General features: G+C 44.9%; 1 protein-coding gene across 4 annotated transcripts in view; it reads left to right on the forward strand.

Annotated features, from left to right (window-relative positions):
* Positions 1-5,000: 5,000 nt before the first annotated feature.
* The window catches only part of Cpeb2 (cytoplasmic polyadenylation element binding protein 2), a 58,559-nt gene continuing 47,979 nt past the window's right edge, over positions 5,001-15,580 (forward strand). The window contains exons 1-3 of one of the 4 annotated variants that reach the window (XM_087187379.1): positions 5,001-5,177; positions 9,538-9,819; positions 10,560-10,649. In XM_087187379.1, the coding sequence (XP_087043505.1) occupies positions 5,109-5,177; positions 9,538-9,819; positions 10,560-10,649 (441 nt within the window). In that variant the 5' untranslated portion in view covers positions 5,001-5,108. Of the gene's footprint in view, positions 5,178-7,301; positions 7,547-9,537; positions 9,820-10,559; positions 10,650-15,580 lie in introns of those variants that run through there. The other 3 variants (XM_013073101.3, XM_021260270.2, XM_087187380.1) reach the window with 3 other exon arrangements.

Raw genomic sequence — 15,580 nt, forward strand, 5'->3', positions numbered from 1 at the left:
GTAATCCCTGAACTATGTGAGGCTGAGGCAGGAGGACCATAAGGTCAAGCCCAGCATGTTTTTAAAAAGAGGCTGAGGATGCAGTTCACTGTGAAGTCCCTGGGTTCAAGCACCCGAATGAGGATGATGATGATGATGATGATGATGATGATGATGGCGATGATAACCATGACAACAACAACAACAACAAACAATTCTCTACAAAATGGCACATCTCTTTGTAGGCATGTTTTAGAAACACTATCTTTCTTTCCTCTTCCTTTCCCTCCTACCTTTATTACTTTCCTTCCTTTCATCTTTCTTTCATACACCATTCATTGGGTAATTACTAATCAGCAAGTACTTATTAGGCACTTATGTTTCAGGTACTGTGGCAGGCAAGGGCAATGCAGAGATAACTACTGACCATGTGATACTGTTATAACAAAAAACAATCATTATGGCAGTGCTGCAAGAGTATAGAAGATGCCTCTATTCTCAGTTCAGAGGAGGCAAGAAACACTGAGGCATTTGAACTGGGTCCTGAAAGGGAAAATGTCATGTGCAAAGGTGGAGTTGTGAGATGACATGATGGAGGCAAAAGATCAGGTGGAATGAGCTGTGGCCAGAGGATAAAGTAAAGAGGCAAAGGGCAAATACATCTGAAGGGTCCTGCTGTACTACCCAGTTTGGACTTGGTACCAGGGAAGCCAGGTAGGTGGATACTGACACTGACAGTGTGGCAGGAACACAATTATTAAAGGCAGGAGATCAATTATTAAAGGGAACACAATGAGAAGGGAAATGGACCAGGGGGTTAGCTAAGGGGACGTGGAGCAGGACAGAGAAAAGATGCCAAGCTAAGGCAAGTGTAGTGAAAATGGACTGAGGAGCTCATCTGTGAGCAACATTTCTGCCGTAGAATTGATGGGATTTGGCGGCCAAGGATTTTGGCGACTGAGAGAGGAGGAGGAAGAGGGTGACTCATGTTTCCAGCTTGAGGAACTGGTTGTATGATAATGACACCAGCCCAGACCAGGAGCAAAAGAGGAGCAGCAGGTTGGGGGAAGACAAAACTGCAGGTATGGACGTAGCTCAGTAGGCAGATGAAAATGTGATTTTGACCTCAGGGCTGGACAGATTAATTTGGAAAACATCAGCACACAGGTGACATTTTCAACCTGATAGAATGAGCACATAGTAATAGAGAAGACCAAGAATATAAGCCTAAGGAACCCCGGTGTGTAAGAGATATGCAAGGAGAAATACTTAAGAGATGAGGAGGGAAGTTCAGAGAAGCAGGAAAACCAGAAGTCACTGAGGAGTGCTACTCTAAGGTGTTACCTCAACCCAGCACCCAAAGGTGGGTACAGTCAGCACAAACCTTCATTCTTCTTCGTTCCTCCTTCCCAACCCCAAACCAGGACTAGATAGTGCCCATCTAAAGATTCAAGCCCATCCTACTCTATCGGGTAATTCTCATTTACAGTCTCTGCAAAAGCACAAAGCCAGAAGCTTGGAAGCAAGGCATGGAGTTGGTCCCACTGCTCCACATCCTGAACTGTTTCCACAAGCTTGTCTCCGCTCCTCTCCCGGCAAGCTCCTGCAATCAACCCCGTACCTTAGTCCCTTTTCCTCCATATCTCAGTTCCTGGAGCTGAGTCCTTACGGCAGGCTGCTGAGACAGGAGTCTTACTGTGGAGTTCGGGTTTACCTCTTCCCCAGATCAGTCTTAGATACCTTATCTGTCCTTGCACACTCATTCTGCCAGTGCCTAGAATTATCTTGGCTTCCTGTGAGTCCTAGGTATGAGACTAGTGTGGTGTGTGGGTAGCTCTTGCCAGCAAATAAGCCATTTATAGACTTCCATAATACCACTAGATACTTACAGCTGCTATTTCCTACGATGCTATTCATCAATTCAACCATTCCTTCATTCAGTACAAGCACATGTGCCATGTATTGTTCTAGACAGAGGAAGGCACAGTGAACAAAAGAGAGAATGCACCTTCTCTCCCATGGCTTGTTGTCTAATAAGGAAGGCAGATAACAATTTTAGTAAATAATGCGCCAGGTGGAGAAAAATCAGCCTAGGAACAGGGAGGCTGGAGTGGGGGAGGGAGGCTGCCATTTCACTGTGGCATTCAGGAAAGATATTCCTGAGACAATGACCTTGAACAGAGAAGAGAGAGGGGAGTGAGAGGAGAGGGAGAGGGAGATTCTCAAAAAACATGGTTTTTAGAGGACAAATATTCTGGGCAGTGGGAGTAATGGGAATTGCAAGGTTACCAAAGGCCCTGAGGCTAACTTAGTCTAGTAAGTGAAGAGAAATAAGAATTCCATTGTTGGGTGGAATGTGGCAGGAAAAACCACGAAAAAAACCTTTGGTGATTGAAAATATTTGACATTTCTTCTGAGAAAATGTACTTAATCAGTGGAATTTATATGACCTGTCTTCCATTTCAAAAAGACTATGGTAGCGACCACATTGAGCCTTCAACTATCTTGAGGAGATTGGAGCAGGAGAATATGGGAAGCTGGGGACTATTGAGGGTTTGACAGTAGCAATCCTGGAGAGCTAATGGCACACTGACCAGGTTGCTAGGGATGGGAATAGTGAGAAGTAGCTGGGTTCTGGGTATAACTTACAAGTAGGCTAAGCAGCATCTTCTGATGGTTAGGATATGAGGCAGAAGGAGAGAAGTCAAGGATGACTCCAAGACTTTTGGTCAAAGTGACCTAAATAATGAAGAGCCCTCTGAGGACTAGGAAAGTCACAGGGGTGGGGATCCATTCATGAGGCGGCTGGATTTTGGACATATTGAATCTGAGGTCTCTATGAGACATTCACTTGGGGATTCAAATTGGCCTGTGTCAGGGCAAGTGAAAGCCAAAAAGGAGGATAGTGGCTAAGGAGAAGAATGGGGGGCCAGGATGTTTTTGTTTTTCAAAGGTGAGCACTAGTGAAGTAGGATTTTGTGTGTCTGGCAAGTTTGCCTAAGACACAGGTGAAGATAAAAAGTGGAAAAGGGTAAACTATTGCAGTAGGTGGGGTGTAGGATCTCATACATTGTGAGATTCTGACATTAGACCGAGAGTGGACAGGCCACCCATCTGTAGCAGGAGGGAATGCCAGGTGTTCAAGGACACACGCAGAGAGAAGGCGGAAGTTCTCTTGTGAAATAAGCAGCCAGGTCAGCAGCTGAGAGTGAGAATAGGAGAGGTGTGTCAGGAGGTTTTAACATAAAGCAGAATGTGTGAGATGGTCTTATGGGACAATGATTTTTAAATTCAGCTCATGACCTAACTGTAGGCCTTAAAATCAACTTTGTGATTTTAGCTCAATACAATGACTTAAAAAAATAATTTAAATTGGAATCCATTTCATGTACTAGGAGTAAGAATTGCATAATAAAAGCTTTACTTCAGTTGCATGGGTGTGTGTGGGTTTGAGTGGTAGCAAAAATGTCTCTTAAATGCTTGTCCAGGTCGGCGGGCATAAAATGAATTCTAAGCTATGGAATAAAAATATCAGGGTCCTTACTTAATGGGTCCCCAAATTGACATTTACATTTAAAAGATCACAATACAGACTCTTAAGATCCTGGCATGGAACCTGCTAGAAGTTCCCTACCATTCCTATCCCTTCTCTTCTCTGAACACTCATTACAGGAAAACTTTCTGAGTGTTTTCAAGGACAGGAAACTCACCAGCTTAAAAGTTTTAGATATCAGAAAGTAACTTTAGGATTAGCAGTTTGGTGTACTTAATATGAAGTTTGGCCTTACTATTTAATACTGAATTTATCTCTAAATCTTCAAAGCAATCCAGTACCAGACCACTAAAAAACACTATCTCATTTTAGTTCAAGTAGCCCCAAAAGGCACCATTAGCTTTCAAATGTGTGCTTTTACTTTCCCTAACACTGAGCTAACTTAAATGACTGAGCAGTTTTCTCCTTTTTTCAAATTTGTTATTGGATCCGCAGATAATTCCAATCAAACACAACTTCACCTAGAAAAAAATGCACCCACTTTTAAGACTTTCCCTGCAAAATACATTAGTGGATTATATTAAGAATGCGTCAGTAAATGTTGTAAAAATAGACATTTATGTATTTCTAATGGGCTCCATTTGTCTAGATACTGTAATTTAGAATAAAAGCAATTCTCCAGTTGTTTTGTCTGATTGTTAAAAATGATTTTGAGATTTAGCTCGAATCAATTTTCTATTTACCCAGCCAATTTCTGAACCATTTATGAGGTTTTGTTGCTTTTTGTTTTTTTTAAAAAAGTACCTTTTCCCTACTGTAAAGTTAATATGAAACTTACTTTTAGACAGAATATCACACATAAACATACATGGACCATTTTCCCCTTGTAATGTTCTCTTTCCTCTGTTTATTCTGATTTACACACACTTGAAACACTGAACAGAAGTGGAAACCACATTTAAGAGAATGAGGACTCATATCAATTTGCCATCTGCTTACATCAGAAAGAGTATGCTAACTTACGATATTATTGCTATCTTAGTCTACTTCTAAACCAGTCAAGTCTGAATCAACCTTCCGTAACTCCTGGAATTAGTCTATATGTTTAGGATTCTTTCAGTAGTTTCACTTTTCTAAGCACCAATAAAACAGGTTAAAATTACAAAACAGGAACGTTAAATTCATATCCTATTATGTAGCATAGGTCACTATTATTCTACATTTTCAATTTTTTTCTCTACGCAAAATGTTTCTATCAAGGGGGAAATGCCAGGACCAGTTCCTCTTCCAGGGCTCCTAAGAGAGCTCTATCAAGAAAAGCTCTCTCCCCTTCCAGTCTGCAAGTCCCAACTAGCCTGCTGCTGAGTCAGAGCCTCCTGTTTCCCTGATGTGCGAACTCTTTCTCCCTTGAAAATTAATAAAGCTTCGGAAATGCTGGGAGGCTCCCGGGCTGGGGCGGAGCGGGGAGCAACCCGGCCGCCGCCACCGCCCCCTCCCCCCACCCGTGACAGCGCCCGGAGCGCGCGGCCGCTACAGCCCGGAGCCCGCCCAGGTTGCCATGGGAGCGCGCCGGGCGCAAAGAGCCAAGCGGGGCCGCGCGGGCGCCGGAGACTTTGTTCCTTGCCGCTGAGTGGAAATGTCAGCTCGGCGGGCGGGGCTCCGCGGCTCCCGGGTGCCCCGCGGAGATCCCTCCGGCTGTGGGAAGGTCGGTGACAGCGCGCGGACCCAGCAGGCGGCCCGGGCGGGACACGGCCCCAGGCCGGCCGGGGAGCGCGCAGAGCAGCGGACGCTCGTCCGCCTCCGGAGCCTCAGTTTCCCCCTCCAGGCCTCACGCGGGCCCGAGGAGAAAGGAAGGAGGCGGGGCCGCGAGGAAGGGGCCGCGCGTGCGACCTGGGCCGACTCCGCCCGGACACCCCGCCGTTGCCGAGGCACCGTCGGGGCCGCCCGCGCGCGCACCCGCCGGCACTGTGAGCGGGCCGCCCCCGCCTCGGAGCGGCCGCTCCTCCCCCACGGGGCGATGCGCCGCTCGCTCCCGCGCGCTCCAGCCGAGCCACATGCTAATGAGGGGCGGGGCAGGGGGCGGGGCGGCATCGCGCCCGCGCGTGCCGGGACGCGCCGCGGGGGGCGGTGCGATTGTGAGGTGGCGTTGACGCACGTTCCGGGGTTCTTAAGCGCCCGCGCCGGCGGGCGGTGGCGGCGCCCGAGCGGGTCTCGGGTGGCGTCGGTGGCCACCGCGAACACCGGCGGGGCCCCCGTGTTCTGTCACAGTGTCCCCCCCTCACTCGCTCCCCTCCGTCCACCACGGCAGCGCCGCCCCAGCTCCGGCTCCTTCCCGGCCAGGCCGGGCACGGGGCGCGTCTCCTCCCGCGACCGCCGGACCGACACCGGCGGGACCTGAGCTTCGGGGCGCCGCACACCGCCGCGCCCCGCCGGTCCCCGCTCGGCACCGCCCCGCCGCCCGCCGCCACGCCCTGCGGCCCGCTCTCGCCGCCGCCTGTCACCGGCTCGGCCGAGGCCGCCTCCCCCTGCGCCGCCGCCGCTTCCTCTTCCTCCCCGCGCCCGGCAGTGCAGGACGCGCCGCCGCGGGGGCTGACAGGGCAGCAGCCGGCCACCGCGGGGAGACTCCCCAGCCGCCAGCCTGGCGGCGGCGGCGCGAACACGGGTGTGACCCACCTCCTCCCCTCCCAGGACTTCAAACCGCGTCTGCACCTCCCCTCCTCCTCCTCCGCCTCCCGCGGCTGCTGCCGCACCTCCTCCCCGCAGGACTTCAGTGAGCGGCGGCAGCAGCAGCTGAGCAGCCAGAAGAGGGACGCGTGCGGCTCTCCCCGCCGTCCCCACCCTCCGGACCCGCCGCCGCCCCGCCCGGCCCGCTCCAGCCCCGCGCCGCCGCCGCCCCTCGCCCCGCGCCCGCAGCGCCCGCCGCTCCTGCCGCTCCTGCTCCAGCCCGCAGCCCCGCGGCGCCAACACGGAGGCGCGGGCAGCGCTCGCCAGCCCCCGGCCGCGGGCGAGGGCAGCACCTCCGAGCCCCCCGATGCGGGCTGGGCCCCCGCGCCGCCGCCCGTGAACCCCGCGCCGGGCTCCATGGAGTCCCCCAACCACCCTCTGCTCGGCAGCCCCGGCGCCCTCCTGCCCGGCGCGGCGCTCGGCTCGGGCGCCTTTAGCAGCCTACAGAGCCCGGACCTTCCGCACCCCGGCGGCGCGGGGGGAGGCGGCCCCGCGTCGCCGCCGCCGCTGCCGGGCTTCGGCACCCCCTGGTCGGTGCAGCCCGCGTCCCCGCCGCCGCCCGCGCCCCAGCCGCCGCCGCCCCAGCCGCAGCCTCCCCAGCCGCAGCCGCCGCCGCCCGGCTCTTCGGCCGCCGCCACCCCGGGCGCTGCCGCCGCCGCCGGCTCGCTCAGCGCCATGCCGCCGCCCAGCCCCGACTCGGAAAACGGCTTCTACCCCGGGCTGCCGTCGTCCATGACCCCGGCCTTCTTCCCGAGCTTCTCGCCCGTGTCTCCGCACGGCTGCGCGGGGCTCAGCGTCCCGGCGGGCGGCGGCGGCGGCGGCGGCGGCGGCGGCGGCGGGGGGGGCGGTTTCGGAGGCCCCTTCTCGGCCGCGCCCGCCGTGCCCCCGCCGCCGCCCGCCATGAGCCTGGCGCAGCCGCAGCCCCCGCCGCCCGCCGCGCCGCAGCCGCCGCCGAGCCGGAGGTCGCCCGTCAGCCCGCAGCTCCAGCAGCAGCAGCAGCACCAGGCGGCCGCCGCCTTCCTGCAGCAGCGGAACTCGTACAACCACCACCAGGTGCGCAGCCCGCGGGAGGAGACGTGGCCGCGGGACGGGGCGGACGGGCGGGAGCGCCACTGTCCCGGACCCCGCCCGGGGATGCGCGGCGACGACCGGCCGGAGCGCGATCGGGCGGGCACTGACCGCGGATCCCGGCCCTCCCCGCCGTCCAGGAGGGCCCCGGTGGCCGGGAGGCTTTGCGCTTCATCCGTCACCCGGTCTCCGGGAGCCGCGGCTTGGGTCGCCCCAACGCCCGCCCCCCGTGTCACCTGCCGCCCAGGCAGGGAGGGTTTCGCGCCGCCCGGGGCTGTCAAGGTCGGTGTCCTCCGGTGTCCCGACATCGCTTTGGTTTCTGTGGTTTTTCACGATTGCGTGATGTCCTGTGGGTTTGAAAACCAAAGGACACCAGGAGCCGGGGTAGGGTGTTTTCCTTGGGGACTTTGCGACAGCCTGGAGCGACCTTCACCTTGGGAAGGGAGTGGTGGAGTTGTTTGAGCTGGGACATGTCTGGAAATACTGCGAGCAGGGTTTGTGTTTGTCCGACACTCTTCTGACTCCGATCATGTCCGTGATCTCCGTAGTTTTCTGAGGTGGCCACTGAGTTGCTTAATTGACATTAAAAGAGCTTATTTTTAAAGATCAGGTCAGGATTTATTATGGTGATAATTTCGTTTAAGTACATTTTCATGATTAAGGGTTGACAGAGAAACAGAATTTGACCCTAACCAGTCCTTGTTTAACTCATGGAAGTTTTTCCGTTGACCGGTTTTCAGGGTTCACCTTTTATAGTGTGGATCCTGTCTCAGTTCACCCAAGTAACAGTTAGCAGTTTTTGTTAACTGCTTTCTTCTCTGGTTTCTCCCGGAGTAAAGAGAATGTGACCTGTAGGGATGAAAACGTGAAAGTTTGAAATAATATTCTACTTTACCACGATTTCCATGATCTTGAGCCAACCGTGTTTTGGGCCTTGGGCTTTTCATTTTTTAACTGGAAACTTGCCATAGAAATTTAGAGGTGATTTTGCATTCTTAAAACCATGATATAAACCAATTGGCAAAACATATACCGTGGTCCATATATAACTGTAACCTGCTTTGGGACAAAAAGTGGGTCTCACCATGGGCCCTACGAGGTCACACAGCTTTCCTATGGAATTTGAGATCACTGGAAGAGAACTTTATACACTGAGCCATTTTAATAAGGAAAGTAAGGCTCTCATGCCTGGGGCAATTTCTTCAGGGGTCCCTTGGTTATGCTTAGAAAGTCTATGTTCATGATTATGTGAGCACTTGAGAAATTTTTTAAAAGGTATTATATATCAAGGTCCTTAAAATTATTTTGTAAGAAGCAGGTTTATTTTTCAGAGTATCATATTTATTGATTTTAAGTAACAGCGTGTCCATACTTCCATGGGCTAAATCTTTGCACAAAATTGTTAAGTCTTAACTCCTTGGCAGTAGAATTACAAATAATTTATACATCCCTGAAAAGGAGAAAAAGCTACTGTAGACAGGTGGATTTTCCATTCTTCGATGACAGTTTTTCTTGCCATAGGTTCTAGATTGAAATATAATTTACTTTTGAAAATGACTTTAAGAGACTTGAATAGAGACTTGTATTAAGTTTATTAAGAGTAATCAAAGTCCATAGTTTATTGGGAGTGTATCTCAGTGGATCCACCTATGGGTAACAGCAGATAATTGCTTAACAGTTCATGGATAAGTGAAATAAAAACACTTTAAAAAGAAACTGTACTAAAATTGGAATGAAATACCTTAAAAGTCCAGTGAACAATGAAAAAAAAAGATGTATTTCCTGTACTGCCATATCTCGAAAGGCATTTTTAATTTATACAACAGACGTATGTAACTGGGATATTTTAAGAAAGACCACTTAATAAACAAGACGTAGCAGAATATAATTGCATTCTGATCACAATGTAGGTTATGTCTTTAAGGATTTTCAAAGTTAAAAGCATACTTTTAAACATGTATTTTAAAAATGTTAGAAGTAGATATAGTTCATCTTTACCATGTATACAGTTCTTTCTGTAGGAAAAAAGGGATTGCATGCTTCTGTTTCTGTGAAATATATTAAGAAGATGAAAGCTTGCCCAACATTAAATAAATATACTACTTCAAATAGGAAGGTCTCTAGCCTGTGACTGTAAGCTACTTACAATGTTCTTTTGCTCATCAGTATTTCATTTTTGAATAATTGTGTACCTTTTTAGCTCAGGTGTACAGGTTGAATTTGAATTCTAACCGCGTTAGAGCCTGTAACTGAAACAGCTGTGTTCTCGCCAGCCTCTTCTGAAGCAGTCCCCGTGGAGCAACCATCAGAGCAGCGGCTGGGGCACTGGAAGCATGTCCTGGGGAGCCATGCACGGCAGAGAACATCGGAGGACGGGAAACATGGGGATTCCAGGAACTCTGAATCAGATATCTCCACTGAAGAAACCCTTTTCTGGTAATGTCATAGCACCACCGAAATTTACTCGCTCTACTCCATCATTGACTCCAAAGTCTTGGATTGAAGATAATGTGTTCAGAACAGACAACAATAGTAATACACTCTTACCCTTACAGGTAAGAATGGTATGTAAATGGATTTGTTTCTAATGTTAACCTTTCAAAATAGGAAGTTGGGTGGTGGCAGTAGTGATAGTAATATAGTAAAATTAACAAATAAAATACGGTTCTAGTTTTTAAGCATATATTTTAATTATCAAAGGATAAAATACACAGGAAAAAATTGGGAATGTAAAAAATAACACAATGCAGAATAAGCTTTGCAAACAAGCTTTCTAAAATGTAGTGAAACCTTTTATGTTTCTTAAATATAGATAGAAGCTTTTAATTAGCGGCTTCTTAAAAATAAAAATTATTTTATTTGTAGCAGACCATCAAAATTTGTTTCTCCTATAATATAGCTAAGCTAAAATATTATGTAACTGTAATACTCAGATTTTTCAATCATTAGCTGTCTGTATATTAGAATATGTTTGGTACAGCTGTGATTTTGGCAGAGTAGTGTTAAAATGTTAAGGCTTTTTTATATCTAATTCAAATTTGGCTTCACTGGTTTGATGACTGTATTTGTCCAAATGTGGCCTAATACTTAAAGTGACTAGATATTTTTTTCACCCCTGTTAATATTTTGTTGAGGTTCCCTTATGGCTGAAATTTTATTTTCCCTAAAACTTGTAGAGGGTAGAACAAAGATTTAAGACAAGAAGAACTTTGATTGTTTTCTTTCTTTTTTGGTGGGTGGTTGGTATGGGGAGGAGAACTGCTTATTTCTGATGAAAACTTCTATGCTATTGAAGGTGAGATCTAGTTTGCAGTTGCCAGCTTGGGGCTCAGATTCACTCCAAGATAGTTGGTGCACTGCAGCCGGAACATCCAGAATAGACCAGGTAGGCTGCACAGTGTGTATTTTCCAGGATTTTGGCTAGGAGTTTAGTATTTACATTATGAGTAGGATTTATCATTTACTATTCAATTATACCTATTTAAGCATATGTCAGTGGGCATTAAAGCAATATTTACACTATTTGATATAAAATAGTCATTTTCAAATTTAAATGATTTGTAATTTTATATTTCTAAAGCATAATAAATATTTTTGGAAAGAGGAATTAATCATATACCCAAGAGCACCTGACTTTAAACATCAGTCAAACTAAACAGTTTTTATCTCCTTTCAGAATAATTTGCAATTAGATACAAAGTCATACGTTTATTTAGGATCATGTTTTACAAACCTTCCTAGTGAATTTTTCTCTTGAAATCTTCTGTATTTGTCTTGAGGTCTATTTTTGAAAAAGCCCTGCCTTAGTTTAGTATTTCACCTTTATAAAAATGTTGGGGTATAGTATTTATTTATTGTAAATTTTATTATTGTGCTTTCAGCCTTCAAATTATGTATCTTCAAGAGCCTTGTGGTTGCAAAATGCTGTCTTCTTGTAGACTGAATTTGAATGTATACTGGGTGGAAGTGATGAGGATTATTATAGGACATACAAAACTCAGTCTTTACGTAAACTATGAGGATTCTTCTTACAGAAGCCATGTTTGATTGAGTTTAGACTTGACATTCTGTGAGTTAAGTGAATGAAACTGTTATCCTTAGCTAAGGCCCTTTCACAGTCAATTTAATAGCAAGAGATGATTTTAAAAGTAAAGACTGTGTAAGCAGATTAATAATACATTTGTGAACATTCTGATGCAGAGGATTAGCCCTAACTTCAGTAATCAACCCCTAGCAGCTATTTTAGAAAAATTCTGCTTATTTGCCAAAGTTGTCCTTCCAGTATCTCCACTTAGAAATAGTAGTTATCACGTGTAATTGGCAATTTTTATCTTGTTAATAAGTTAACTATTAAGCTATTTCTATTATTTTTTTCAATCTGGTCCAGCTAACTTGTCTGAGTGACATTTTACTTATGGTAGCCTTTTTATATTGTTCAAATTAAATACTGAAGGGCCAAGGAGATTATATATTAGGAAAGAAAAATCACTGTAATTATTTTGAAAGTAGCAAGGCAAATATTTTGAGAGAGGAAAGGACATGGTTATTCTATGTGTGTGTGCAAAAAAAAGCAATAGGGTTTGTCTGGGTCCTGGGGGCAGGGCCAGATGTTGCACAATTAGTTTACTGAAATAGTTTTAGTTGATGGAGTATAGCTAGAGAATAGATAGAGGTTATAACAAAAGGGAAGTTTTCAAACTGGGCTCTGGAACAGCCACCTGACAAGAATTAGACTTCAATCAAAGCCACTCTCTTTGACCAGATTTACAACCTAGGGTTTTCTGTAAGTTGATTTTAGGGTAAAGGATTTTGGTGCTTAAAGATGCATTTTTGGTAGAATGTTGAAATACTAGCATTGCCTATGGACTCTTGGGCATAGGTGTAATGCAATGAAGCAAGACGGTAGTGGAAAGTGAACTGATCTCAAGAGAAAGGTCTGAAACTTAGATCTCCTTCCTCTTCCTCTCAAAATCTGTAACATGGAATGAGCCCAGTTTATGGGCTTTCATCTCTGTGCCATGGCTTCCTTATCTCTAAGAGGAGAGGAGGACCTTGATGTAGGTCATGTTCGGGCCTTGGTAGCCAGCTTTTATACTTTCTCTCTGTTTCTCCATGTTTCTCGGCTTTACTCTTTCATCCTAACCCTCTGGCCTTTTGGGTTTTTTTTTTTTTTTTGGTTTTCTTTTTAGACTGTCAGGGGCTTGGGTTCTTGCAGGGAAGCTATAAGGTAGTGGTGTCAGGCAGCAGAAGTGGCAGTCTGAGACCTTCCTACTAGTCTTAAAAGGAATGTCATCGTCTCTTTTAAGACCCTTCAGGGTTCTTATATAAAATTTGTTCTGTGTTTCTATCTTTCCATAAAAGGTTGAGGTATTTGAAGTTGAGATTCTTAAAAATACAGCAGCAGCTACTACAAACTGAATTGGTATTTTATAATGTTGAATCACAAACATTTTAAAGCAAAATTAAATTTAAAATTGAAATTATTAAAAATGAACACTCAAATATCTGGTATTATTTTCATTTCTGACCTTTTGTCATCATGTACAACATTTTAATATTTGTAGCTTTATTGACAAATACAGTATTTTAAACCATTTAACTTTTCCCCTTTTTCTCAAATTAATTAGGTCTAGAATATATTAGTTTATAGAAGGGAAATTTTAAGTCTTATGCTTGGATTTTTCAAGCCTTAACCAATATCAAGATCTGAACATGTAACTGAATTCAATAAATGGCAAAGAAATAGTTTGATAGATTAATCTTATCTGTTATAAGTAAAATTTTGTAGGTTGGAATTTCTTATTTTAATAAGATTAATGGAAAACCTTCAGATTTTTAAAAAGCAAATACAAGTTTGTATGCACATTTCTGACTTTAAAATGATTATTAGATATTTGCTAATTTATTTTAGACTGAGAATTTACTTTACAACAGAATTAGCTAGTTACTCTTGCAGGAAATCATACTTAAAAATATGATTTCTAAATTACTCTAACACAGAATTTTCAATTAGATGTTAAGGTTACGATATTTTTATTCATTAATACTTATATATTTTAAATCAAAGTAAATATCCGTTTAACTCAGGTTATTCACAAGTTTATATATGGCTCAGCAGTTTACTGTAAACAAAGCAACATCAAGCAACTATAATACAGTGTATAAATCCTATATGTGCATTTGCCTGTCCCTAATTGAGGGAATCAGCAAAAAATTCAGTTCTAGAGTTTTGCTCTATATCACACAGACTACCTTGAATTAATCGGAGATATTTTCTGCCAATACTTAATATCCAAGCTTTTACAATATTGTGATAAGTCACATTTTGGAGATCTCTCAGATAAGTATATCATTTGAGTCTTAATTTATGTGTCTTAGTCACTGTCTTGTCACTGAGACACAGTGCCCAATGCCTGACACGCACAGCTTAAAGGAAGTGAGGTTTATTTTGGCTCACAGTTTCAGAATTTCAGGCTGAAGCACAGAATCAGCATGGTGGAAGGGCCAGGGCAGGGGAAAGTTGCTTATGTCATGGCGTCCAGCAAGCAGAGAGAGGCGGAGCTGGAAAGGCCACACACCCTTCTGGGTCAGGTCCCAGACTCCTGCTGGGTGGGATCTTCCCACCAGACCCCTGACAGCAAGTCCTCTATAAGCCACCAGGATTCCATCACCTTCCAACAGCCCTGCCTGTGAGCATGTGAGGCCTTTGGGGGACATCTAGGTGTATAATATCACCTGACATGAAAAGAAGTAATAGTGGCCCAAGTTCAGTATTTTTATCTAATAAAGCATTCCATAGGTTGTGCCTCTTAAACCAGATGAACTTCGGGAACATAAGTTTTCAGACTTGTACCCTGAAAAGAAAGAAAATAGGCCCTTATATGCATGCTTGAGTAGTGGATGGTTTCTTATGTTCCTCTCCTGTGTTTAATTCTTGAATTGTACTTGAAATGCACTCAGTGTAAGAAACATTGCTATGATATTCCATATTAATACAAATCAGTATTGCTGTGTTCATGGTTCCTTTAAAATTGCCAAAGGACTTCTATTTGGTTTTTAAACCAATGGCAATTTTCATGAATAAAAATTTTTCAAATACCCTTATTTCAGAAGAATGCATGCTTGTCTTATAGCCAGATTTATTTGTTTTCTTAAAAGTCAGAATTCGATCCCCAAAAATTACTTAATGGCATTATTTGTCCCCTAAAATTACTTAAATTCAAAAGGTGATTATGAGATGTTATGACTTGCTTGCTCTAGGCTGTTTTATGTTTTTTGCTTTAAAAATCATATGGGATGCAGCTGATATTTAAGAAAGTATAACTAAGCTAATAGGTAAAAGAGCTTCGCTGTTTTCTTAAAGTAGAAGTATTCAAAGATCTGAGATAAGAATAAAAATCAGGGACCTTAACGTCCATCTCAGATTCATTTGGACACAGGTGTTTAAAGTTAGTACATGCTACTGTTTTGAGTAACCACTCTGAATTGATTATACAGTGGTTATTGGTATTTGTTGGATAGCTTCCTCAAGAGTTTTTCCTTTCATACCTTAGATACTGTCCATGGCCCATTGACAGTACTTTAATAATTTTATTGCACTCTAGAGCAAGGTCATACACTCCTTGCAATGGAAGGGGAAGGTGCCTCCTGCCCTCCCCCCAGAAAAAGAAAGTTCTTTGAGAAATACCAGTTGGGTGATATTAAGAGTCACTATCGGTTACGGTCATAGATGGAAGAAGATGGGGCATAGAATAATTCTGTTTAGAATCACGAGCCTGAAAAGATAGATCTGAAGTGCAATACACTTCATATTATTTCCAAGAATGTTGGTTAAGTAGAATATAAAGTATTATAAAGCATTTATACTACACTCCCAGGACCTATGTAAAGCATCATACCTTCAGAGGGCTTTGCTTTTGCTTAATTAATGTGAACAACTTTTATCATGACTTTATAATTCTATTTTAAATGTATCTTGGCACTTTGAATGTAATAACAGTCTTCTCTTGGGTGATTGGAAATTTGAGGTTGATACCAAGGCCACATTAATATCCAGTACTTGTCTCAGCTTAGTTAACATTTGACTTTCTATTCTTGGGAGGATTTTTAGAAGCTTTATAGTCCTTTATAATTACCATTTAAAAAGTATAGTCCTCTCCTTGTTAGAACTCAACTTACATATTTTTATGAAGTATTTTGTGGTAGAGATAAAGTATTCATGGAATAGACATTTTAGAGCTGGCTGTATTCTATGTTCAGGAGGTTCCTAGCCGTAATTAACTTAGAAGTTTACTGGGAGAGACTGGAAAATCAAAT

Source organism: Heterocephalus glaber, unplaced genomic scaffold, assembly GCF_053883595.1.
Source record: "Heterocephalus glaber isolate CG9 unplaced genomic scaffold, H.glaber_assembly_v1.0 deba00001509, whole genome shotgun sequence".
Taxonomy (NCBI): domain Eukaryota; kingdom Metazoa; phylum Chordata; class Mammalia; order Rodentia; family Bathyergidae; genus Heterocephalus; species Heterocephalus glaber.